The 26,714-nt window shown below is 53.3% G+C and overlaps 1 protein-coding gene across 4 annotated transcripts in view; it reads left to right on the top strand.

Moving 5' to 3' along the window:
• Positions 1–22,524, top strand: part of PML (PML nuclear body scaffold) — a 57,350-nt gene extending 34,826 nt beyond the window's left edge. The window contains exons 5-9 of one of the 4 annotated variants that reach the window (XM_055555761.1): positions 5,710–5,829; positions 6,240–6,498; positions 8,105–8,157; positions 18,902–19,052; positions 20,041–22,524. In XM_055555761.1, coding sequence (XP_055411736.1) covers positions 5,710–5,829; positions 6,240–6,498; positions 8,105–8,157; positions 18,902–19,052; positions 20,041–20,819 — 1,362 coding nt within the window. In that variant the 3' untranslated portion in view covers positions 20,820–22,524. Of the gene's footprint in view, positions 1–332; positions 2,203–5,709; positions 5,830–6,239; positions 6,499–8,104; positions 8,158–8,829; positions 9,908–18,901; positions 19,053–20,040 lie in introns of those variants that run through there. The other 3 variants (XM_055555763.1, XM_055555762.1, XM_055555764.1) reach the window with 3 other exon arrangements.
• Positions 22,525–26,714: the final 4,190 nt, after the last annotated feature.

Genomic DNA, 26,714 nt, shown 5'->3' with positions numbered 1-26,714 from the left:
CCTAAGTGCCATCGTAGGTCTTGATGTCATAGTAGGTCTCCAGGAGGTGTTAGGCCCAGGGATGGACAGAAGCTAAAGCAGTGGTCCCTGGCAGGCAGGCCCTTGATAGACATGGCAGATGACCCTCCCCTCTGTGTGCCCCACTCGATATGTGGCCCTTCCCCCACATAGGGTTCTGGAGAGGAATGGAGAATGAGGCCAGGAGTCAGGCAGTGATCACAGCAGCCTGGGCTCCATCGATGTGATTTCAGGGCCATCACAGTCCTGAGAGCCATAGTATTCAGGGTTGGAAAGCGCCTGCACTCCCTCTCATGTGGTCATTCCCTCTGCAGCACCGCTGACCTGTGACTGTCCAGCCACCATGCACATACCTCCAGGGACAGGAAGCTTGCTCATTCTTGAGGCTTGAGCCACTCCCATCTCTGCAGTGCTCTTAGAGCGCAGATGCAGTGGCATCCTGTTAACCTATCCTCTTGGCTACTTGCATGCATTTCTCCTCTCTCCCAAGATAAGCTTTTTCAGTTCCTCCCTGGATCGGGCACCTGGTCTGCTCCCCATCCTGATCATCCAGGTGTGTGTGCCTGTCAAGGAGCTGGGCCCAGGATTGACTGGTCTTCCACGGAAAGCAGGTCTTCTGGTGAGGGCAGCCAGCCTTTGTAGCTTTGCCATGGCGTGGCCTGTAGGAGACAGAGATTGCTGTAGGTTGAGGCAATCAGAAGAGGCTTCCTGTAGGAGGCAGAACTTAGGATCTGAGAGCTTTAGAGTTAGGAGAAATCTTGGAGTCTGACCTGCTCTTGTATAGAGGATGAAGCTAAGACCCCAAGAGAGGGTGTGACTTAACCCAAGGCCACACAGCATGCTAATGCTAAGGGCAGGACTTCAAGCCAGTTCCCAACTGTCTTGGGTACTGCATTCCCATATACACACATATAAAATTTTAAAAGGACATTTAATTCTAGATATTTAGGACAAGCAATACAATCACATGGTCAGAAATTGTAATAAAAACATAGAAAAGTGATAATGTCTTCCTCCCACCTTGTCCCCCATCTGACCAGTGTTTACACCCATATTGTTGTTTAGTCACTGAATTGTGTCCGACTCTTGCAACCCCATAAACTGTTGCCTGCCAGGCTCCTCTGTCCATGAGATTTCCCAGGCAAGGATACTAGAGTGGATTGTCATTTCCTTCTCCAGGGAATCTTCCCAACCCAGGGATCAAGCTTGCATCTCCTGCATTGAGAAGCTGATTCTTTACCACTGAGCCACCAGCGAAGGCCTACCTATATATCTTTATTTATTTCTTATATATCCTTCCAGAATTTCTTTATGTAGTTACAAGCAAATATGACTATATATTTGCTTTTTTTTTATTTTTGGACAAAGGTAGCACAGTGCCGCATATATACTGTGTCTAGGGCACAATATTATTGGGAATTCTTATCTCATCAGTAGGCAGGGAGCTTCCTGATGCCTTTTTACATCTGCATAGTGGTCCATGCTAAATTAGGTGTAGTGTGATTTATTTAGCCAGTTCCTTGGCTTTTAGGTTATTTTGATATGATAGACAATGCTAGAATGAAAAAATGTCTTCAAAGAAGTTATGAATGGTGGTGAAAAGTGCCCCAGGGCCACAGACTGCTCTGGCTTCCAGGTGCCAGTCGTTAGTTAATGAACAGCAAGAGAGGCTATGTTGTCTTGTGTGAAGAAGGTCTAGGCATTTTTCTGGGTCTCGTCTTGTGCCCGCTCACTGCCAGTTACTAAGCAGGTTGAACTTGGAGCATCAGAAGACTGCTCTGTGCAGACTCTCTTGCTTTCACTTTGGTAATAGGCTTGGGGGTGGGGATGGATGGAGCTGGGGAATGGAAGTGGGTCATACAGCCTAAGTGCAAAGGACAGGTGCCGCTGCTTGAGGGGCAGGCGTGGTCTGGCTGTGCCAGGAGAGAAGCACCGCTTCGACCCACATTCCTGCCTTAGGAGGCAGGAACTGGGCTTCCAGCGCCAACACGCATCCCTCTTGAAACCGCTGGTTTATTTTAGTCCCCACCCCGTGCCTAGGTGGAGAGGATGATAAATACCAACTGGTGTAATTAACTAGGAGCGCTTGGGTAGGACGGCACCTCGGACATTGTCCTTCCTCTCTCTCCCTTGGTTCTTTTTGTAATGATGTCACAATACTTTAATGGAAAAAATAAATTGTTTTAAAACTGTAAAATAACTATGAATCAGTCATGATGATTTTTTTTTTCTTTACTGAGCTCTCATGTGTGTCCCTGCTTCATTAACATGGGTAGGGGGTGTCAGGAAGATGGGGCAGAGGCTGAGAGGACCCCAGCCCTGCCTTTGGGGAGTTCACAGCCCACGTGGAAAGAGGTTCTCTTACATGTCAGCAGTCTTCAGAGACACACACAGACAGGCAGATGAAGACCTTTCGAACTCTTTTCATTTTTTAAAAAAAATTTATTTATTTTCTGGCTGCACTGGGTCTTCATTACTCACTCAAGCTTTTTCTAGTTGGAGCAAGTAGGGGCTCCTCTCTGGTTGTGGTGTACACGCTTCTCAATGTGGGGGCTTCTCGTTGCAGAGCACAGGCTCCTAGAACGCAAGCTTAGTGGTTGTGGCATGCAAACTTAGCTGCCCCTCAGCCTATGGAATCTTTCTGGACCAGAGATTGAACCCAGGTCCCCTGCATTAGAAGGCAGAGTCTTAACCCCCGGACCACCAGTAAAGTCCCCATTCTTTTATTTTTAATGGTGATCAAATACATATAACATATATTTGCCTGGAAGTGGAATTGCTGAATCATATAGTAATTCTGTTTTTAATTTTTGAGGAATCACCATAAAATTTTCCATAGTGGCTGCACAGTCCACAGCGGTTCCAGTTTCTCCACATTCTCATTCACACTTTTTTTTTAAGTAGTGGCCATCTTAATGACTGTGGAGTGGTTTAAACCTTTTGACCAGCACCCACTGTAAAAGATATATTTTACCTCTAATCTACTGGTGTATACACATGCACATACCTATAGCTAAAACAGAAGTTTTATGCAATAAATTACACTTATAAATGTGGAATGTACGCTAAGATTTTTCTGTTCCGTTGTATTCTATGTAATATAAAAAATGCTAGTCATGACTTTGCTGCCGTGATCCAGTCATGAGTCACAACTGTAATTTGTAAAACACTGGCACAGAGAGTACCCTGGAGATTGTATATTTTTCCAAGAGGCCTGGGAGAAAATGACCTGCCAGATTTTTCCCTCCTCCCACACAACCCCCCCCACCACCACAACCCCCCTCCCCACAACCTCCACCCCAGACAGGTCCACTCTGATTCAGAGAGACAGCTCTCCTCTCTTCTTGTGAAGATGTTGAGAAAAAGAAACCCGAAAAGGAGGGAAGGAAATCAGTCCATGATAGTCCATGATTTGGGAACCCACATTTGACATGAATGCACTTGACATCCACCTCAGGGTCTTGGTCCCCAGCACACGGCCTGTCGTGCCGGGCTTCCCCGCCTTCCCCTGCCCGGGCTTGGCCAGGTAAGCCCTGCCGTTCACCCCGTGAGGGCACGCCGGACCATGTGCCCCACCACTTGGGAGCGGACAGAGCCTGTCCCCGTGAGGAAAGCACATTCCTGACCTCACCCTCTTACAGCCCAGTGCCTGGGTTTTCTGACGCAGCTCAGCTTAGCCAAGAGCCCCCTCCAGCTGTGTGGATGGACCTCGGGCTCCGTATGGACCCTCATCCGCCGAGTGCACAGGGAGTGTGAGATGCCAAGGAGTCAGGATTGGAGGCAGGAGGGGCAGGCCGGGGCCCCTGGACTGAGCCCCGGAATCTGGGCCTCTCATTGTAGAGGGATGCTCGCCACATCACAAACACCATTTCAGCAAAAGCTCCAGCTTACTCTTGAGTTTCCCACAATAGGGAAAGATGATGCAGAGGGACATAAAGGAGACAGTGAGTGAAGAAAAGGGAGCATACTCAGGCACAGAAAGGGAACCTGCATTTCAAAAGCACTGGATTTGGACTTCCCTGCTGGTGCAGAGGATAAGAATCTGCCTACCGGTGCAGGGGATGTGGGTTCAATCCCTGGTCCAGGAAGATTCCACATGCCGCAGAGCAGCTAAGCCCACGCCCCGCGACTACTGCACCCATGCGCCTAGAGCCTGTGCTCTAAGAAAAAAAAGCCCTCACACCGCAACTGGAGAGTAACCCCCTCTTGCCACAACTAGAGAAAGCCCGCACAAAGCAACGAAGATCCAATGCAGCCAAAAATAAACACATTTTTTAAAAATTAAAAATAACACTAGTTTTGAGCCCCTGGTCCAGGCCCTTATTAGGTATATGACCTTAGGAAATCACTTCACCTCTCTGTGCCTTGGTTTCCTTCTCTGTAGATGGGCAAGAATCATAATATAGTACCACCTCCTTTTTTTTAAACTAATTTCATTGTAAAATTCTCTGTTTTAAAGTGTACCATGCAGTGACATTCAGTGCGCTCATAGTCTCATGTAACTGTCCCAGACTCTAGTTCCTGTACTTTCGTTTCCCCAAAAGGAAAGCCTGTATCCACGGAGCAGTCACTCCTCACTTTCCCTCCCCCAACCCTCGGCAACCTGCAGTCTGCTGTCTCTGCACTTGGCACTTCTGGATATTTCGTATAAATGGAATCGTACAATATGCATTCTTCTGTGGCTAGCTATCCACTTAGCATGATGTGTTTAAGGTTCATCCACCTTGTGTGGTCAGAACTTCATTCCTTTCTATGGCTAAATAGCATTCTCCTGAATGGCTACCCTACATTTTATCTCTTCATCAGCTGACATTTGGGCTGCTTCCACCCTTGGGCTATTATGAACAGGTGATGGGGCAGGGGGCAATGTCAGCTCAGTGGAAGGGTCCCCTCCCTATGATGAATTTGCAGCTAGAGAGGAGCTACTACCTACCATTAGTAGGAACCACCACCACCACTTTGTCCCTAGGGTTGTCTATGCTGGTCTCTGTTTAGTCACTCAGTCATGTCTGACTCTGCAGTGCCATGGACCGTAGCCTGCCAGGCTCCTCTGTCCATGAGGATTCTCCAGGCAAGAATACTGGAGTGGGTTGCTATGCCCTCTTCCAGGGGATCATTCCAACCCAGAGATTGAACCCAGGTCTCCCACATTACAGGTGGATTCTTTACTGTCTGAGCCACCAGGGAAGCCCTGGAGTTGTCTAGGCTGGGTCTACTTGTCAAGCGAGCCTTGAGGTGTTGGGCAGTGTGATCCCTGAGGTCATCTTCTGGCACCATTAGGATGCACAGGCATCGACGTGGTCCCTGGGATGCCAGCACCTCAGGGTTGCCAGAAGGTGAAGTCACGGAGGCTGCAAGGAAGACTTCTGGTCCCCAGTAGGCTCTGGGTATTGGACCAGGAGCCAGCTCTTATGTCTGGGTGAGGCCTTGGAAACTGAGCTGACCCCACACCAGGAGACCTGGCTGGTCCTACTGCCTGGTCATTTCTGTTTTTTATATTTATTTATTTGGCTGCACTGGGCCTTAGTTGAGGCACATGTGCTCTTTAGTTTTGGCATGTGAGATCTAGTTCCCCAACCAGGGATCAAACCTGAGCCCCCTGCATTGGGAGTGCAGGGACTTACCCACTGGACCACCAGGGAAGTCCCCTGCCTGGTCATTTCTGACTACTTTTGTTTCCCAACTTTGCAGCCAGAGGAGGTGCCGAGGGACCAGGTGCAAGCCGCGGGATTGGCCGTGGTACAGCCGGTGCCAGGGGCACACCCTGTGCCAGTGTACGCCTTCTCCATCCAAGACTCCTCCCTCAGAGAAGTAAGATATTCCCCAACCCTCGCCTCCCCTTCCCAGGGCCCAGATCCCACTAGGTGGTAAGAGGTGGAATGGAAGTGAGAACCCAGACCTCAATAGGCACCTACTCTGTGCTCTCCCAGCTCTTGGTTGCCGTGTTAGGAAGCCTCCCTCCAAGCAGGAGCCCCTCCCAGGGCAGTCAGAAGCCAGCAGAGATCGGTGGTCAGTGGTCACCAGCAGGGCCAGTGTGCCTGCTGACCTGGGAGGGCCTCTGTGTAGAGAGGTGTGATCTGCATGGCAGATAGCAAAGTGGACAGCAGGAGCAAAGGGCATGGGGCGGGGAACAGATTCCTACCACTCAGGTCTGGGTCTCTGCCCACTGCCCCAGTCCCCTGGAGGCTCCTGACCCTGCCCTGTGACACCCCACTGCACAGGAGGGCACCAACACGGCCACACCGCAGAAGAGGAAGGCCTGCCAGACCGAGTGCCCCCGGAAGGCCATCAAGATGGAGTCTGAGGAGGGGGAAGAGTCTAGGTTGGCTCGGAGCTCCCCTGAGCAGCCCAGGCCCAGCACCTCCAGGGCAGTCTCGCCACCCCACCTGGATGGGCCCCCCAGCCCCAAGAGCCCCATCATAAGAGATGAGCTCTCCCTGCCTGAGAGCAACCATCAAACCGGCGACCCTGCAGAGACAGGTAGGGAGTGGGGATGGGCAGGATGGGCTGAGGCCTGCATGCTGTCTTCCAGGGGCTGGGTGGGACCCCTCCTCTGCATCCTGACGCCCTTCCCAGGAAGCCCAAGGCAAGCAGCATTCCCTGTGTGTCTTGCCCTCTGCTGCTGCTGCTGCTGCTAAGTCGCTTCAGTCGTGTCCGACTCTGTGCGACCCCATAGACGGCAGCCCGCCAGGCTCCCCCGTCCCTGGGATTCTCCAGGCAAGAACACTGGAGTGGGTTGCCATTTCCTTCTCCAAAGCATGAAAGTGAAAAGTGAAAGTGAAGTCGCTCAGTCGTGTCTGACTCTTTGGGACCCCATGGACTGCAGCCCACCAGGCTCCTCCGCCCATGGGATTTTCCAGGCAAGAGTACTGGAGTGGGGTGCCATCGCCTTCTCCGTCTTGCCCTCAGCTGCCACCAAATGGGGAAGGGCAAGCCCAGGGTTTGTCTGGGCGGTGGGGGTGGGGGGGTAGGGGTGGCACGAGAGTGGATGGTTTAGCCCATGCTTTGCTGGGATGCCCATGTAGGGAGCATGATGGCCTGGGGAACACATTTCCTTAGCTCCTTCCCCTGACACACCCTTTTTGAACCCAGTACCATGCCTCTGCACAGGATGGGTCTCCCCAAACAATGTTTGTTGGTGGGTGTCTAGCACATGCTCAGAGAAGACTTGGGTAAAGTCCACACCCATCGGTTCCCAAATTTTTTTACAAAGGCCATCCACCTAAAGTATCTCGCTTGTTCAAGGTATCTTTTATGGCCACTGCCAGACAGGGAGTCCTTTCATGTGAGTGGAGGTCAACCCATAGAATCCTGGAATGTTCAAGACAGTTCTTCCTGGAGCTGTTTTACCCAGTATCCAGCTTTGTTTTCATTCTAGGTCCCACACTGACCCCTGACCCCGGCCATACACTCAGCCCCAATGGAGAATCCTTGCTCACAAATGCTATTGGTAATCAGAAGGTTTTGTAAACCTAAAGTATCTTTTAACTGAAACATCTCAGCTCACAGAGCTGAGAATTGGAACAACCAGTGTGCTGCTTTAGGATGACCAAAGGTTCCAAAGCAGGTGGTGCTTGTCACACCCCCTCCACGGGTAGTCAGTTCTGAATCATTCCAGGGCCAGCAGCTGAATTAAGTCTTCACAGACAAGGCATAGCAGGCAGTGATGGAAAGCCACCTTGAGTAACCCCTCCATACAGGCAGATCCTGGCTTCCCAGGTGGCCCAGTGGTAAAGAACCCGCCTGCCAACACAGGTAGACGTCAGAGAGGCGGGTTCGATCCCTGCATTGAGGGTCCCCTGAAGGAAGGCACAGCAACCCACTCCAGGATTCTTGCCTGGAGAATTCCACTGGCAGAGGCCTGGCGGGCTACAGTCCACAGGGTTGCAAAGAGTCGGACATAAATGAGCGACTAAAGAGGCAGATCCATGCTGGCACACACGCTGAATGTTGACAGCCCCCTTGTAGGGCACATGTCACCCACCCAGCCCACTGGCCTGCAAGGATTCCCACAGGAGCACACCCTGGGCTCCGTCCATGAGCAGCCCTGGTAGGGCCTAACCCCGTCTCCCCTGCTCCGTTTCAGAGGAGCGCGTCGTGGTGATCAGCAGCTCGGAAGACTCAGATGCTGAGAACCCGGTGAGTGGCTCAGAAGTCCGGCCCAGGACACTGCCTCCCCCCCATTCCAGGTCCCCGGGGGCACAGCCCCAGCAGATGACTCTCAGACTCACCTCGCACCCAGGGGATTTATCAGCAAGGCAGTGAGTCCTGAGCTATCTGGAGGTTAGTCTCCAATTGCCAGCTGTGGCCTGGATCACCCGGCCCTCCCATCGTACCAGGGTAGGAGCCGTCAGTAATCACATGTACTCTTTCTGAAGACCTGGACAGGGCTTCCCTTCAGAGCCCTGTGTCTTTTCTGGACTAGCCAATGCCTGTGTCTGCAGCTTCCTTATGCATTTTCTGCCCTCATAAGTCTCAGTGAGGAGGGCGGACCCACACCAGCTCCCCGGTTAACGGCAGCGATGCAGGGCCATGTGGGAGTGTGAGGGCGCAGGGCAGCACCACGCAGGGCCCAGACTAGCACATTGTGACTCCACGTAAAAAGAACTTTCTTTAAAGCCATCCCACAGTGGGACAAGTGGCCACATAGGTTGTGACCCTCCTGTCCCCGGAGGTTGTTCATAGAGGTTCATAGAGGCTGGGCTGTCACCTGCCCAGGGGTGAAAAGGATCGGAATTAGAGTGGAAGGCTGGACTGGGTGGCCCCTGAGGCCCCCTGCCAGCCCTCAGTCTGAGGTTCTGTGTTGGAAAGCGTGCGGAGCCCACTGAGACCGCCGTCCTGCCTCCTTCCTCGTCCGTCCACCCCCCGCTGAGAGCTCGCCGAGCGTCCCACTCCCTCCAGGCCTCTCGTCTGTCCCACGGCACATGCCGCCCCCCGGCTTGGCCTCCCCACCATCCTGCCGAGCAAGCTGCCATCCCCGACGCTGAGAGTCCCAGCCAGCCTGCCGGTCACCAGGAGCAAGCCGCCGTCCACCGTGGGATCAGCTTCCTGTCACGCGGGGCGCAAAGAGCCTTGCGCCCTCGAAGCACCTTTCACCTGCCGCTCAAAATGTATGGTGCCCACACGTGCACTTGGCCTCCCACCATGGGTCAAGCCACCACCCTGGCCACCACTGGGCCTCCCAGCCAACCTGCCAATCCCCAGGAGGATCCCACCCGCCCCCAAAGAGCCGGCGGCCAACCCCGCCTGGTGCAACTGGCTGCACGACCCCTTGACCCCTTCCCTTCTGTGTCCCAGTGGCTCAACATCTTTCCCCTTCCTCACTCCTCTGGGATCTCCCAGCGTAACACCTTTTACAGGAGAATAATGAGGGGAGGCAGAGCATCCCAAATGCCTGGACCAGCGATCTCCCTTGGGGATTCTGGCAGGGCCCCCATGGAAAATCCCCCAGTCCAGGTCCCCCCGGAGGCCTCTCCAAGTGCTTTCCTACCACCCCACCCTCTGGAGAGGCCACCCACAGGCACAGACACCCCGCAGACAAGCCTCTGAGAGTCCCAAGTGCCTCCCTTCTCTGCAGCCCTGGAGACTGGCAGGTTGGCATCCCGAAAGTCTTGTCACAGAATGAAGCAGGGAATGAATGGCTCAGTGGACCTCTGAACAAAGAGGCTTAAGGCCTCCCCGGTCAGGATATTCTCATTCCTCACATCCTCAAGTCTCTGCCCAAGACAAGGAAGCTTCTCGCACCCTTTGCAACTCCCACGGCCCCATTCTCCCACCCCAAGCCTTCCCACTGGGCCTCTGCCAGGATGTAAGCCCATGAGGGCAGGGACTGTGTGGCTCCCAGGCCCTGGCAGGTGCGGCTGCTCAATAAACACTTATTGAACGATTACCCTCGCAAACCCTTCTTCCATGACCATCAGATTCCCTGCTGGGCCTAGCTCCTCCTGGCTGGTGGTCTTTGTCTCCTCTGCACGGACACTTGGTTCACCTGTGGGGCTGCTGTGACCCTCTTTCCTCCATACCCTGTGTAAGCATCAGAGGTGGGAGGTGGGGTCCAGGCCCTCTGTGCCTCCTGGACTGTTTTGGTTCTGCTATCTGGCAGCGTCCTCCATGCCCCGGAGGCTCAGGCTCTCCAGATGAACCCCACTTTCCCCAGATCATCTTAGACATCCTTCTGCTCCCCACTGTATAGGAAGACTGCCTCCTAGGTCTCCTCTCCCCACCCGGGTCCCACTTTCTTCCTGGATAACTTCAATATGCACCACCCTGGCCTCTCCTCTCCTTGACCTTTCAGGGATCTTTGCCCCGTTCCCCTGTAGCTGCCACCCCCACCCCTCTTGCCTTCTCCCCTCCAGACCACTCCATCACTGAGAACCTTCCCTCTCTAGACTGGCCCAGACTGACCATAGCTTCCTTTTCCTTGAGCTCTCCATCAGTTACTTGCAGGACTTGGGCTGTTTGCCTCCCAGTTCCTTCTGCCATTACCTCCCGCCCACCAGCCAGCAAGGTCCACCGTTTCAGCCAGTCTTCCACCAGGATCTTGGTGCCCTGTCTCCCCACCACCCCTCCTGGTAGCCTGCCCTCCAAAGACAGCCCTGGAATGATGCACTCGTTTCCCCTGCTCTGCACTGCCACCTGGAGGCCAACTTTTGTTGGAGAAAAGTCGAGGGGAGGAAAGCTATAAATGATTTGTCTCCTGGGCTCCTTAGCCTCCTGCCTAGGCATGCCCCGCCCCCTGCCCTCCATGGCACCTCGCTGCACCCCTGCTTCCCTAGCCCTGGTCCCTCTTTCCCACCCTCGCTTTTGGCCGGTGGCTGAACCTTCTGCCCTAGGAGGACCACAGGACAGGTGGCGTAGCAGCGGCCCACATCTTGCTCTCTGATGACCGATGGACCCAACCCCATCACATCCCTCCCCATCCCTTCTGTTAGGACTAGAGGACCCCCCTCTAGGACTCACTCCTCCTCTCCCTGGCCATGCCCTCCTGCCCCCTTGGGAACCTCCCTCCATCTCCCCATCCTCATTTGCATCTTCAAACACTTCCTGTGGGCTGTAACTAAGCACCCTGGAGAAGTCCCATCTTTGCATGCGCCACCCACACACAAACCATTTACCCTTCAACCTTCACCCACTCGGTGCTCCTTCCTTGCCCCAGTCCCCTGCCTTTCCCCACCATGCCCAGGAACCCTGCCACCATCTCCAGGGTAACCTCCGTGCCTCTGAGTCCAGTGGTCACCTTCAGTCCTAACGCCCCAACACTCTGCTTCCCTTGGGTTCAGGAGGTTTCCTCCTGCAGCTCTGCTGGTCCTCCTCACTCCCCCTTCAGGTCTCTTTGTTTTTTTAAATGTTGTTCTTCAAGCTTAGGTTCTGGGATCTCATCTCCTAGAATCTGTACACTCTCCCCATGATCTCAACCATGCGCACAGCCGCATAGTGGCCACCCAGTGTCTCCACTCAGATGCCCCACAGAAACCTCAAACTCACCTCGCCTCTTGTCCTCTCTGTAAATTGCACACATCTGCCTAGTTGCAGAAGCTGGGACCCCAGAGCTGCCCAGGACTCCCCCCACCCTTTTCACTATTCCTCAGAGCCAGTCATGTTGTGAATCTTACCATGTTCTAAATTCCTCAGAAAGCTGGTTACTTCTTTCTATCCCATAATCTTGATAACATTAAAACAAGGCTAACCCTGGATGGAAGTAGAAGCCTGGGAAAGAAAGAGCAAGAGAAGGATTCTAATGCTGTTAATCTGGCCAGACTTCGTGAGAGTCAGGTGGAAGTCCTGAAACCAGCAATATTTTGGTGGCGTGGGGCGGGGGTGGGGTCAGACTAGCACTTAGCTGTCAGTAGCAAGGAGCCACTAGGTGCTATCTGAGGTTGATCAACTCAGGAAGAAGTGCATTTCAGGTTACAAAGAATTAAATGATTAGAAGCAGCTGCTCGTGTTTGGAGACCGGGTCTGGAGGCAAGAGAACCAGAGGGTCACTGCTTTTGTGTGGGCGTTCTTCAGACATGTTTTTAAAATTAACCATTACGGGAGTCTGAAACTTATTGGGGAAAAAAATTTTTTAGAAAGCAAACAAATTAGATCCTCCTAAGTAGGTGCATTTCTCACCCACCTGCCATGCCCCCTTCCAGACCCCTGGTGCTCCCAGAGTTCCTTAGCAGGAGGGGGCAGGGCGATGTCTGCAGGATGCTCCCGGCTCCCACGTCCTCCCCTCCCTATGGCCTTTATCCGTCCTGCCCCTGTGTGAGAGCTTCGGAATGCCTGCTTAGTCGCTTCAGTTGTATCCACCTCTTTGTGACCCCATGGACTGTAGTTCACCAGGCTTCTCTGTCCATGGGATTCTCCAGGCAAGAATACTGGAGTGGGTTGCCGTTTCTTTCTCCAGGGGCTCTTCCCCACCCAGGGGTTGAACTCACGTCTCTTACGTCACCTGCTGAGCTGTGGAATAGTGGCCTGCTAAGATTCTGTGTTTTCCAAGTGTACCAGGGCATGCAAGCCCCCAGCTTGGGCTGCAGCTGTGTCAATGGCTGGAATCCAGACATGTCGGGGCTCTGGCACTGATCTGGTGTGGTGGGCAGGGCTGGGGAGAGGCTGCTCGAGCAGCACGGGTGTTCTGTTGGAGATCTCGCCCCTGCTGGGAGAGGCAGTGGGGCTGTAGTCTTGGGGTGGAGAGGGAGTCCCAGGTCTGATGCTGGAGACCTGGGATGAGGACTCTGCTTAAAAATGAGGTGGGTCAGCCACACCTCTACTGCGGGCACTGTATCAACAGAGCCAAAGGAGAAAAAGGTAGATGTCTTCACCCACTCTTGCAACAGAAGATGCCCCAGTTCCTGGTAGCAACAGGACCAAGCGGAAGCAGGAGGTGGCCTTGCCGAGGGGGCAGCCCCCGGAAGAAGTGCATGGTGACCGGCAGTGGAAGGCAGGCCCAGGGGAGCAACTGACCCAGGGGAGGGACCGTGATGCTGGTGAGTGTGCACATCAGAAAAAGACACAGGTGCTCGGCTGGGAAGATGGGAGCCGTGGCCCCTGGAGCCTGCAGAGGGGCCAGAGGGCCGTAGGGACCACAGGCTGGCTAATGGGATTATCTGGGTTAACAGATAACATGTGCGGTATCTCTGGGGCCTTCAGGCTTTGCAAGAGCTAGGGTCTTCTGTCTGCAAAATACAGGCATGCATGTGTCTGGCCAATCTGATCCCAACTGTAAGCTCAAGTGCTGAGAAAGTTCCTCAGGAGACAAGGACCTCTCAGTTCAGTTCAGTTCGGTTGCTCAGTCGTGTCCGACTGCGACCCCATGAATCGCAGCATGCCAGGCCTCCCTGTCCATCACCAACTCCCGGAGTTCACTCAGACTCACATCCATTGAGTCAGTGATGCCATCCAGCCATCTCATCCTCTGTCGTCCCCTTCTCCTCCTGCCCCCAATCCCTCCCAGCATCAGAGTCTTTTCCAATGAGTCAACTCTTCTCATGAGGTGGCCAAAGTACTGGAGTTTCAGCTTCAGCATCATTCCCTCCAAAGAAATCCCAGGGCTGATCTCCTTCAGAATGGACTGGTTGCATCTCCTTGCAGTCCAAGGGACTCTCAAGAGTCTTCTCCAACACCACAGTTCAAAAGCATCAATTCTTCGGCACTCAGCCTTCTTCACAGTCCAACTCTCACATCCATACATGACCTCAGGAAAAACCATAGCCTTGACTAGACGAACCTTTGTTGACAAAGTAATGTCTCTGCTTTTGAATATGCTATCTAGGTTGGTCATAACTTTCCTTCCAAGGAACAACTGTCTTTTAATTTCATGGCTGCAGTCACCATCTGCAGTGATTTTGGAGCCCAGAAAAATAAAGTCTGACACTGTTTCCACTGTTTCCCCCATCTATTTCCCATGAAGTGATGGGACCAGATGCCATGATCTTCGTTTTCTGAATGTTGAGCTTTAAGCCAACTTTTTCACTCTCTTCTTTCACTTTCATCAAGAGGCTTTTGAGTTCCTCTTCACTTTCTGCCATAAGGGTGGTGTCATCTGCATATCTGAGGTTATTGATATTTCTCCCGGCAATCTTGATTCCAGCTTGTGCTTCTTCCAGTCCAGCATTTCTCATGATGTACTCTGCATATAAGTTAAATAAGCAGGGTGACAATATACAGCCTTGACATACTCCTTTTCCTATTTGGAACCAGTCTGTTGTTCCATGTCCAGTTCTAACTGTTGCTTCCTGACCTGCATACAGATTTCTCAAGAGGCAGGTCAGGTGGTCTGGTATTCCCATCTCTTGAAGAATTTTCCACAGTTTATTGTGATCCACACAGTCAAAGGCTTTGGCATGGTCAATAAAGCAGAAATAGATGTTTTTCTGGAGCTCTCTTGCTTTTTCTATGATCCAGCGGATGTTGGCAATTTGATCTCTGGTTCCTCTGCCTTTTCTAAAACCAGCTTGAACATCTGGAAGTTCATGGTTCACGTATTGCTGAAGCCTGGCTTGGAGAATTTTGAGCATTATTTTACTAGCATGTGAGATGAGTGCAATTGTGCGGTAGTTTGAGCATTCTTTGGCATTGTCTTTCTTTGGGATTGGAATGAAAACTGACCTTTTCCAGTCCTGTGGCCACTGCTGAGTTTTCCAAATTTGCTGGCATATTGAGTGCAGCCCTTTCACAGCATCATCCTTCAGGATTTGAAATAGCTCAACTGGAATTCCATCACCTCCACTAGCTTTGTTCATAGTGATGCTTTCTAAGGCTCACTTAACTTCACATTCCAGGATGTCTGGCTCTAGGTCAGTGATCACACCATCGTGATTATCTGGGTCATGAAGATCTTTTTTGTACAGTTCTTCTGTGTATTCTTGTCACCTCTTCTTAATATCTTCTGCTTCTGTTAGGTCCATACCATTTCTGTCCTTTATCGAGCCCATCTTTGCATGAAATGTCCCCTTGGTATCTCTAATTTTCTTGAAGAGATCTCTAGTTGTTCCCATTCTGTTGTTTTCCTCTATTTTTTTGGATTGATCGCTGAGGAAGGCTTTCTTATCTCTTCTTGCTATTCTTCGGAACTCTGCATTCAGATGCTTATATCTTTCCTTTTCTCCTTTGCTTTTTGCTTCCCTTCTTTTCACAGCTATTTGTAAGGCCTCTAGATTAGCATTAATGTCGATACTAGATACTTCAGGTGAGAATGTTGAATAGCAAAGAGCTTGGCTTCTGTCTGATCTGCTGATGCCCAAATGTGGAATGAATCCGTAATTAGGACAGTTGTTCCCAATCCTGGCTGCACAGTGCTATCACTTGGGGGTCTTACCAAGGACCGATTCCTGAGTCCCACCCCCAGGGAGTCTAACTATATTGGTCTGGGGCTCAGCCTGGACATAAAGATTTTTTTAAACTGCTTATGCACAATCAAGGTGGTTGTGTTGTTCATCACTAAGTCGTGTCTAACTGCGACCCCATGGACTGCAGCACACCAGGCTTCCCCGTCCTTCGCTGTCTCCCAGAGCTTGCTCAAACTCATGTCTATTGAGTTGTTGATGCCATTCAACCATCTCATCCTCTGTCGCCCCCTTCTCCTCTTGAGGGATTCGATTGCATATCTGTGTCAAAGAAATGCTGCTCATTTGTGTACGTATCAGCCTTGAACAGAGGTGACGTATACATGCTGGGATATGATCCAGGTTGGGAAGGGGAGATGCTGGGTCTTTCCAGATAAACCTCCTAGAGGTTTTTTGGAAGGTGATAAGCTAGCAGCTTCCTAGGAGCACCTCAGTATGGCCATTCCACCTGCTGTGTTAAGTTGAGATGTGGTTAATCTGCTAAGTTGACTGTGATGAAGATGAGTGAAATTGAGTTCGTGAACCCGATTGCACATGTATCCTGATTGTCTGTGTATCCTGAGAAATATCCTAGATCCCACATGGCTCAGTTTTGCAGTCAAAGAAACACAGTCCATTAACCAACTATCTAGTATATAGTCATCTTTCAAAGACTATTACAGAGAACACAACTCATAACTCACAGCAACACTCCTTAAATCCTTCATCCCTTCATACTCACCACCATCATCTCCTACTCACTGGTCCCTCAAAGCCTTTTCTCACTTTTCACTTTGCAGTCCTCACATGAGGGCTCTGATCTCCTCCACCCTCTGGTTCTTTTTGCTGCCATTCCTTTCCCTTCCAAACAAATCTCAAGCTTTTTCTAACAAAAGGCCCTTTCCTGGATTCTTGGGTTCAGGTCTCTGCTACTCTTGCCCTCTATGCTCCATGCTCCTCTACCCCCTTAATCCTGATTGTGGAATGAGGTTGAGGAGTGGCAGTGGGGGGCGTGGAAGAGGGACAGAAAGATATCCAGCATCGGAGCTGGATATCAGCTGGATAATCAGCTGTGCTGATTCTGTTAACCCTGGGTCTTTAGGAAAGTCTTTTTTAAATGTCAGTACTTGCCAGCTGTACTGCTGGGATTTAAGGCAGGGATGGGGAACTGCTTATAGTGCTAGCTGGAGTTCAGTGGAAGGCATTCCTGTGAGACCAGCCCAGTGGAGTAGCCATACTTGATGGTCGTCCCCAAGGGCAAGAGAAATCTGGGCGGAAGAGGAATCAGGGCTGGAAGATTCAGCCTTCCCTCCCTTGACCACTCAATGGAAAGGGGTGTTCTTTTATTAAGGGGGCCAGCAGGGTCTTCAGTAGTTCAGGACAAAGGATATTTACATGACTATAAAAGAGAGAATGACCCCAGGGCCACGGGAAGCTCTTAAAAAGTGAGGGTCTCGTGGCTATCTTAAGTGACCCTGGAATAAAGATGGGGGAGTTAGCTCAAAGATGCTGCTCTCCAGGGAGATCAAGCCTTGGAAAGGACTATCTGAAGAGAAGACGCTGGCTTTCCAGCCTGAAGAGACAGTCCCAGAAGACAGACGGAAGCACTCAGGGCCACTGTGAGGGCTTTGGAAGTTTGGAGCAAAGAGAAGAAGGAAGAGGGGAAGGCCAAATCGGTGGGTGGCGGAGAAGACTAGGCCAAGGGGACGGCACTTCACCTGAAGCGCAGGGGAGGCCACAGCAAGGGGAGTCCAGCTGTTTCCACCAGCCCGAGTGTGAGAGCACCCCTGCCTTGTGATCGGAACAGGCATTGGAAGCTTGGAGACAGGAAACAACTAGATTCTCCCACGGGGGAAGAAGGTAGTGTCTCCTGTCTGTGCTCTAGCAACTTCAAAGAAGACTCCCAGAGAAGGCTCCCTCCAGGGAGGCATGGGAGCCCTGACAGCGTGACAGAGACTCAGCAGGACATGCCAAACCAGCCTTGGATGCATGGCCAACTCGAGGATACTGATCCACAAGGCCTATATTTTGTCAAAGTAGGGCCTCGGGTATAAAGTCCCAGAAAACTCACAGGCTGCTTTAAGCCAAACCAGCTCTATATGGACTCAGTGAGTGTCTGTTTTTATCAGCGTCTAGGAGGAAGTTGGAGAGGGCTACGAAATGCAAATAAAGCAGAAATCAGCCACTTGCAGGAAAATCCTAGCACATTTTACTTGTGGTTAGCAAAGACTTTGCACTTGGCTGAAGTTTCAGTAAAACAGAAGTTTGACCTGGAGAGTGGAAGGGCCCAAGACAAGTAGGCTAGTTCTGCCCCAGGCCAGGGACGACAGCCAGAGGTCAGAGTTCAGAGAGGCCTCGGATGGCCTCGGGTGAGGCCGACTCCAGCCACCAGGGCAGTCTGTCAGAGGGCAAGGTTGGGGCCTGCTCTGGACTCTGTCCCAGCAGTGCCCTCAGCAGGCCCCGTGGCAGTGGCCACGTCCCTTCCTCCTGGTGCCTGGTTAATATCCACAGGTGACACAGGAAGTTCTGAGCGGGCCCCCAAGCTTTGCCGGGTGTGCAGATGATACGCAATTAACTCTATTATGAAAGGCTCTACCTCCCTGTTCGCCCCAGCCCCGGGGGTCTAAACGCTTACAGCTAGAGCCCCTCCCACCCCCAGGGCCCTTCAACAGCGTTCACACCTTGGTGGAGAATAGAGCCTCAGGTGCCCAGCCTGGCGGAGCCCCAGCCTGCTTGCCTAAGCAGCTGTCTTCTGGACACCAAATGGCAGAGGGCTCCGGGGTCTGAGCCTCCTTCTCTCCACTACTCTCACAGCCAGGCGCCGTGTGCCCCCTAGAGGCGGCGTTCCCAGGGGCCGGGCGGCCCTCCCCTCTCCTTTGCCCAGGGTCCCGGGCCCTCAGCTCACCTGGGGGACAAGAAAAGCCAGGCATCCTGCCCCTTCCAGAGAAACACCTGAGGTTCGAGATGGGACTCCTTCCCCCACCGCCCCCCAGTTCATGTTTGTTCTGAGTCGGCTCAAGGAGTTGAAGCGAGGAGCAGACACATTGGGCCCTGCCCACCTCGGCCCCGACACCTTCCCTGAGCCTCCCCCCCAGCCCTGCTCACCCATGTGCACACTCAGCCACACAGTATCACACTTGCGCACACACACCTGTGTCAACGCAGGCCCACAAACCCACACCCCCCATACACACACACACACACACACACACACGCATACACAATATTTGCATTCATTCCCACACTTTTTCACACTCACTCACACTTGCCCCCATGATCCCATCCTCACGCACTGACACACGTGCCCTGATTCACACGCATGACCCTCACACGTGTGCATGCACGTTCACATCTGTTCAGGCACTCGCTTGAAAGTGCCCCCTCTTTCCCAGTAACAGGCCCTCCCTGAGACACACACAGACCCCCCGACATACCCACGCACTCTCATCGCCCCCCGCCCCACGCTCACGTACACACCAGCACGCACGCCTGTTCACGAGGAACCAGCTTACATGGCCGCTGCCCGCTCTCGGCCCCCATAGCCCCCTGACCTGTTGGTTTCTTCTGTGTTGCAGGACTCCCGAGAGCTGGCCGACAACAGCAGCGAGTCCAGTGACCTCCAGCTGGAGGGCCCCAGCTCCCTCGGAGTCCTGGACGACAGCCTCTCCAACTCCCTGGTGGAAGACAAGCCCCTGGTTTTCTTTGACCTCAAGATTGACAATGAAAGTGGGTTCTCCGGTGGCCACCCCCAAACCCTTTCTTGCTCAGTCCCTAAGTCCCCAGGATAAGTGCAGGCAGAGCCATCTGTGAGCCCGGGAAAGCCCTGAGCTGTGGCCAGAGCACCGCGCTTCCCGGGGCCTCTTGGGTGTTTGAACTTGGTTCTCTGAATAAGGACGTCTGCTTTGACCAGGGCCTGAAGGCATGAGGCAAGCACCTCCATGAGTCCCTCCCTGACTGGTGCTTCCATTAGGGAGCCTTGGGAACACACTTCTAAATAGAAACGCAACGTTAAAGTCGCCGAGGTGACACCAGCAATCCAAACACAGCCTTAGGCTGAGTACAGAGCCCATTCTTTCCACAGTCGCTGCAAGGGGTGGCCAACAGAGCCAAGGTCACAGAGAGATGTGACCCCTTCTCCCTGAACTCCGTGGTGCTTACCCTCGCCCTGCGGGAGGCTGGGTCCCATCCAGTTGCCTGGGTTCAGCATGGGGCCAGCCCAGGGAGACACAAGCAGCGGGTATTTCACAGGACAGGGAAGCCGTTTGCAGACCTCACTGGAAGATTCGGGGCCATGTTCTGAATGGAGTGAATTGGGCAGGTGTGCTGTCTGACCCAGCGCTCTGATGCTGAGGGCTTTAGCTACATGACTGATGGGGTTGGCGGCCAGGGGAAAGGGAGTGAAGGGCTAGGCTGAAGCAGTGAGGGGTCCCTAGTGTAGGTGAGTGGAGGCTGGCAGAAGACAGACAGGAGGGACCCGAAGTGAAAGGGTTTGGTGAACTCCGGAACGTGGCAGGGCAGGGGGGAGCAGGACTCCCAGCAGGGGAGGAAGGGGGCCTGGAGGGCAGCCCCACCCTATCAGAGCCAGGGTCAGAGCTGCGTTTGAGGCTGATGCTTGATTCCTGCCATCAGGCCCCAAGGTGGTGTCTCTGGATGGTGGGGTTGGTGCCCCTAGCCATGCCCTTGAGGCCTCACGCTGCCGTTCTCTCCTGCCCAGCCCAGAAGATTAGCCAGCTGGCAGCCGTGAACCAGGAAAGCCAGTTCCGAGCGCTCATCCAGCCCGAGGTGCTCAACGTGTACTCCAAGGCCGTCTCCCTGGAGGTGGGACTGCAGCACTTCCTCCATTTCCTAGCGAGCATGCGCCAGCCCATCCTGGCCTGCTATAAGCTGTGGGGGCCCAGTCTCCCCAGCTTCTTCCAGGCTCTGGAGGAGATGAACATGCTGGGGAAGTTCCAGAAGTCCATCTCGGGCTTCCTGGCCACCCTGCCCCTCATCCGGGAGTGCGTGCCGGGGGCCAGCAGCTTCAAACTCAAGAGCCTGGCCAAGACCTACCTGGCGAGAAACATGAGCGAACGCAGTGCCCTGGCGGCCGTGCTGACCATGCGCGACCTGTGCCGCCTGCTCGAGGTGTCCCCCAGCCCCCAGCTGGCCCTGCATGTCCACCCCTTCAGCAGCCTGCAGTGCTTCTCATCCCTGCAGCCCCTGGTGCGGGCGGCTGTCCTGCCTCGGGCCGAGGCCCGCTTGCTGGCCCTCCACAAGGTCACCTTCATAGAGCTGCTGACCGCACACCACCATGACCCGCAGGGCGGCCTGAAGAAGTACAACCGATTCCTGAGCCTCCAGACCCCCACATCGTCCCAGCCTGCGTTCGACCTGCAGTGTCTGGGCACCTACTTCGAAGGCCTGCTGGGGGCGCCGGCCTTGGCAGGGGCAGGAGGCGTCGCTGCCCCTCCGGCTGGCCACAGCTTGGCAGAAAGGGCTACGCAGCAGACCTGAGGGGAGGGGCTGACTAGCTCAGACTCTCTGGGGACAGAGAGAGATGGGGTCCCTGAGCCAGCCCCTGCCCACCACAGCATTCCCAGGTCCTGGTCCCCAGTTATCTCCCTTGTCATTTGGTCCTTCTCCGGGACCAAATTCCACCTCTCTAAAAATTCCACAGAGAAGGTTCCAAGGCCAAGCAACCACCCGATGGGGGCCACCAGATCCCTGGGTGGCCCTGAGAGCACCATGAGTTAGCTCGAAGACCCCCTGGGCCTCCCACTCCAGGAGCCAGAACCAGGGGCAGGGCGGGGTCCCTGGAGAAGAAGGCCTGGTCACTAGGCTCTTGAAGCAGCCCCCATATTGCCCCAGCCAACCGACTCCAGCTTCTGGAGGGGCCCTTACTGCTCCTCCCTGAGCCCTGGTATGGCCCCAGGGGACCTGCTGACACAACCCATGGACACTGCCTACACCACCAGGGGCCCCACAGGTACCAAAGTGCCTTTCAAACCAAACCTTCCCTGAAGCATTTGGGTTCTTCCAGCCTTTGCTTGCCCGGAGGCCAGCCCAGTTCACGTCCCCTCTGGGGCACTTTCACCCCCAAAGGGCCTCCTCTCAGTGGAGACGGGGCCTGCCGCTCCCTGTTTCCAGACATGACCTTCCAAGCCTGCTTCCCTCCTGCTGGCCACACTGGGCCCTTCTCGCTCTCTGCAGCGCCACCACCTGCCCCAAGCCCTCCCAATGTGTGACCTCCAACCCAGCACTGCTCTCAGTGGAGTCCAGGGACTTGCAGCATGGGAATCTCTGGGGTGGGGCCCAGCAGACTGCTTTAGCAGGTTCTCCAGATGATTCTGAGGCCCACCAAGTTTCAGCGCCATTGCTCTGATAGACTGCCCTCCCAGGAGAAGCAGTGTGGAGCAGCAGAGGAAGTCCTGGCCCTGACTGTGTGCACCGTGTGGGACCCAGGAAAGGGCCCCTTCCTGAGCCCCCACGTCCCCACCTATAAAATGGGCTGGTTATCCTGCATGGTCCCAGAGCTCCCATCTAGCCCCGCCATTCTGGGGTTTTAGGAATGAGCAGCAGGCTTCTGGGGCAGTGGTGAAGGAGGTTTTCGTTCTTGAGCCCTTGGCCCCAACCCTAAGCTAACTAAGGCCTCCAAACTTGAGCGGAACACAGGCAGGTGGTCTCATCTGACTAGCGGAACCACTGCCCCTTCCCCTCAGCCCCTCTGCCATCCCTCTTCCTTGACGCCCTGATCCTGGGGATACCCCATGGCCTCAGCTTTCACATGGGTGAAGGCTGTGTGCCCACATCCCTGCCCCCATCCACTGGGGACCCTGAAGACCCGCAGAGGGATCACATAGGAACTTGTTGCCATGTGAGAGTGCTGGCTCTAACAGTGAACTCTGATGCATTTAAAATCAGATTCCGACTTAAAAGTAGGCACTGGCTCTGAAGCTCAGTAAAACTAGCGGCTGGGTGAGGGGAGGAGGGGGCTGGAGCCTCAGTCTGCCTGTGATGCCCATCTTGGCTGCAGCAGGGCAGGAACTGGGCCCCTCCTCACCATATCTTCCCCCCAGCCCCACCCCAAGACAACCTGCTGATTTCCAGCTCCAAGCCAGTCCCACAAGGCTTTCTTCCTTCAGATGGAGTTGATCACATTTGTTATAGCGAAGGACTGTTCAGCCCTCTCTCCACTGTCATAACCTTTAATAAAGATGTGAATCTTCAAAGCCTGGTGCACCAATCACAGACTCTGCCCAACCCACCCACCCCAGGAGTCCTGAGCAGTCTCTTGCCTGGTGAAGGGGGAGCTTGCTGGCATAGCTGTTCTTTGTGAGGGGGTCTTTCAGGACTCAACAGAGCTGAGAACCCCTCGTTGCTCAGTGCTGAGGGTCTCAAGGATATGAGCTCCCGTTCTAAGTGGGGAGACCAGGGTGGACCTGTCTGGGGTCATCTCCAAGGGGGGTAACCACGTGGAGGGAAAGACACACCAGTTTCAAGAATCACCCCCTAGAGGGAGTCAGGGACCAGAGAGACCAGGGACTTTACATCTGCCTCCTGCTGGGTACCGTGGCCGTCTCAGGTGGAGTTCTCATTGGCGCCTGCAGGGGTTCCCTTGGCACAGGCACTGTAGGAATTAGTGCCCCCCGGCCTGGTTGAGGACCCAGGTAATGTGATTTGATCAGCACCCCCATCCTTAGCCTCACCAACCTGTCTCACTTAGCCACGTCTGACTTTTTGTGGCCCCATAGACTGTAACCCGCCAGGTTCCTCTGACCATAGAATTTTCCAGGCAAGAATACTGGAGTGGGTTGCCATTTCTTTTTCCAGGCAATCTTCCTGGCCTAGAGACCGAACCCGTGTCTCTTGCATCTCCTGCACTGGCAGGCAGGTTCTTTACCACTGGTGCCACCTGGGAAGCCCAAGTCTCTAATGGCAAATCCAGATAGTTCCCCTGTGCTTTGAATCTCTGAATCGATCTCAGGTTTACCTATGTCAATGAACCAGAAGCTTGCTGGGCTAGAAGCCAGGGCAGAGTTTCAGTCCTCACTCAGTAGCCCCTGACTCTGGTCTGCTGCATCAAGCTCACTGATGTTCAGGCTCCAAGTCTGTAAAATGGTATAAGATGGGTCGTTTTTTACTTCATAGGATCTTGTGTGAACCAGTAAGACATTTGTGAAAATAGTCTTTTAATGTATGAAGAATTGCACAAATGTAAGATCTTATCTTAGCGACAAACAAGATGACAGTGTTATTGCTTTATAAACAATAGAAAAATAAACAGATTCTGGATCTTAGTAAACAAAGGACTTGGGCTTGCCTTCAGGGGATGAAGAACAAGCTCTGGGATGGAGCAGAGAACTAAGGAGTGGGGTTGGGGTGGGGTGTGCTGGTCCTGGGTCCCAGGAAGGAGAGCCAGGGAGTCTACCTTGGAGTGGTCGAGCAGTGGGTGGTTTTGCGCCCCCTAAACACCCAGATGGGAGGTTTCAACCACACAGACCTGGAACTGAAAACAGCCTTCCCGTGACAGCCAGCTCGGCCCTGCCCAACCCTCCCCAACTCTAGGGCCCCCTTCTGAGGCCCAGGGGCTCACTGACACCCCCAGGGAAGGTCATCTGCAAGTCCACTTTCATCTCAACCTTGCCCTGCCTTTTACCTGCACAACTTCACCGCCGGGCGCTGCAGTTCCCCTGAGCTGCACCCTCCTCTCATCCAGCCCTGGCCGGCCCTGCCCTTAACATCTACCCTAGACTCATTCCAATCCCTCAGTCCCCTCCCTGACAATCCTCCGTAATTCAGAGTTGACCCTTCACCCCGCACCTGCCCGAAGCCCAGCCCCCGCCCTGTACCCACCTCCTTCGACCTCAGGCGGGTCTCCACCTTGCACCCCAAGTGCCCCAGCCCCTGCACGTGCAGCAGGGGGTCCTTTCTCACTTCTCTTCACGCCTCACAACGAAGGAAAACTACACCGCTAGTGACATCAAACGTCCAGTCGGAGAGAGTCCCCCCTTGTGGCTCCAGCCCAGGCGGAAGGGGAGTCGAGCCGGAGCGGCTCCCAGATTGGCCAGCAGAGGGCGCTGCAGCCCCACTGAGCCCCGTGCTGAGGCTGCGGCTTCTTGCGGATGGGGAGGGGCGTGGTGTAGGCTCAGGCTCGTGAAGGCAGCATCTTTTCCAAAGCGCCACGCGTACCGCCGGTGGCGTGGCAGGTATCTTTAAGTAGATGGTGCATGGAGAAACATTTTTACGTGTTGACAACTTTGTATTTATTTTAACATCTATCAGAAAATATATAACCAGCCTATCAATGCCCTGATTTCTGGAATCTGGCTGCTCAGAATGATGCTAAAAGAGAATTCTTTAAAGGTCTGATTTAAGGACAACTATGAAGTGACTTGGAGAAGGCAATGGTACCCCACTCCAGTACTCTTGCCTGGAAAATCCCATGGACGAAGGAGTCTGGTGGGCTGCAGTCCATGGGGTCGCAAAGAGTCGGATACAACTGAGCGTCTTCACTTTCACTTTTCACTTTCATGCATTGGAGAAGGAAATGGCAACCCACTCCAGTGTTCTTGCCTGGAGAATCCCAGGGACGGGGGAGCCTGGTGGGCTGCCGTCTATGGGGTCGCACAGAGTCGGACACGACTGAAGTGATTTCAGCAGCAGCAGCAGCATGAAGTAACTACAAGCTCAAAAGGAACACAGAAACAGCAAAACTTAGGGCAGTGGAAGTGGAAGACTTAATCTGGGGAAATACTGGGTTTGCTGTTGCTCTGTTGCTAAGTCGTATCCGTGTTCGGTGGCTAAGTGTAGCCATCCTCTTCTAGAAGCATCCAGCAGGGATTCCACCTGAGCTTACTGAACCCTGGGGAGGACACAATGACCATCCAGGTGAGAGTGCCTGGGACAATCAGGTGAATAAAGCTCCCAACTAACATGACTGAAAGGTCACTGGACACTCGTTTCTCACTCAGCAGAGCAGCCTTATCATCTCTCCAGACACCCTATGCAGTTTACATTATCATCCTCATTCTATTCTGGACCTGGGATGGGGGCTGAGGCAGGAAGGTTGAGTACCTCGCTCCAGGTCATTGAACTTGAATGCGGCAGAGTTGGGATTTGCCCCACAGGGAGGCTGTGTCTACACTGAAGCCTTGTGTAGCCCACACTGCCAAGTATCTTGCCATGCATTTGGGTGGGGGTTTCCACCCTCTCCTTCCAGTGCCCTCCTGGGCTGTTTGATCTCACACGATGCAAAATGCAGGGCCCAGAAAACTCACACCAAATCCTTCTGGTCCCAGGGTCCCAGAATTTGAACTTATCCTAGTTCTATTTTTTTCTTTAAGGACCCTGCTTCTCCAGTTTCTTTCTCCATTATTGCCTGACACCCCCCACCACCAAGGAGCCTTTTTAGACAATGTTTTTTCCTAGTTGAGACTCTCTCCCATGAAATTTTAATACTTGATTCCTTAGGGTTTTCTATATACAAAATTATGTCATCTGCAGATAGAGATCATTTTACTTCCTCCTTATACAGATGCCCTATATATCTGTGTATGTTCTGTGGTCCTTTGGAAGGTCAGAAACCATTGGAATATCTAAAGTGTTAGTGCCCTCTCTGCTGCTGCTAAGTCGCTTCAGTCGTGTCCGACTCTGTGCGACCCCATAGACGGCAACCCACCAGGCTTCCCCGTCCCTAGGATTTTCCAGGCAAGAACACTGGAGTGGGTTGCCATTTCCTTCTCCAATGCATGAAACTGAAAAGTGAAAGTGAAGTTGCTGAGTCTTGTCTGACTCTTAGCGACCCCATGGACTGCGGCCCACTAGGCTCCTCCGTCCATGGGATTTTCCAGGCAAGGGTGCTGGAGTGGGGTGTCATAGCCTTCTCCAGTGCCCTCTGTACCCTGAACCAATTTTCATCCTCTCTGGGGCAATATGGCCCCTGTTGAGAACACATGATTTAGGGTAAGGCCCTATCTCTAGTTATAATGCAAGTCAAGAAGTCATGATTGGTGTCAGCCCCTCCATGTGGCTTGGTTCACAGTGGGATGAGGTGAGTCTAGGCTACATGGAGATGGGAGGGAATGTGGGTAGAGGTCTCTGAGGACACGTTTCCCTGGGGTGGCCTTAGTCCTGGACTCAGGCCCAGATCCAGGCTAAGCCTGGGACTAGGAGGGATGGGGCAGCACCATTATTTATTATTATTTATTATTTATTTTTGTCTTGGAATCCAGGTGTAAGCTCCAAAGCTTTTGGACCTGAATAAAGCAGAGATAGATCTAGAATTTCAACTGACTCCCCCTCTCAAAAAACAAAACCCAAAGTTTGAAAATCTCTACCCACTCCTACAGAATGCATTTGCTGCCAACAGAGGGAAAAAATTCCTTCATTCTTGGCTCAAGGAACTTCCTT

This window comes from Bubalus kerabau, chromosome 19, assembly GCF_029407905.1.
Source record: "Bubalus kerabau isolate K-KA32 ecotype Philippines breed swamp buffalo chromosome 19, PCC_UOA_SB_1v2, whole genome shotgun sequence".
NCBI classification, from domain to species: domain Eukaryota; kingdom Metazoa; phylum Chordata; class Mammalia; order Artiodactyla; family Bovidae; genus Bubalus; species Bubalus kerabau.
Note: the sequence above shows the minus strand (reverse complement) of the source record. Positions and strands in the feature narration are given on the sequence as shown.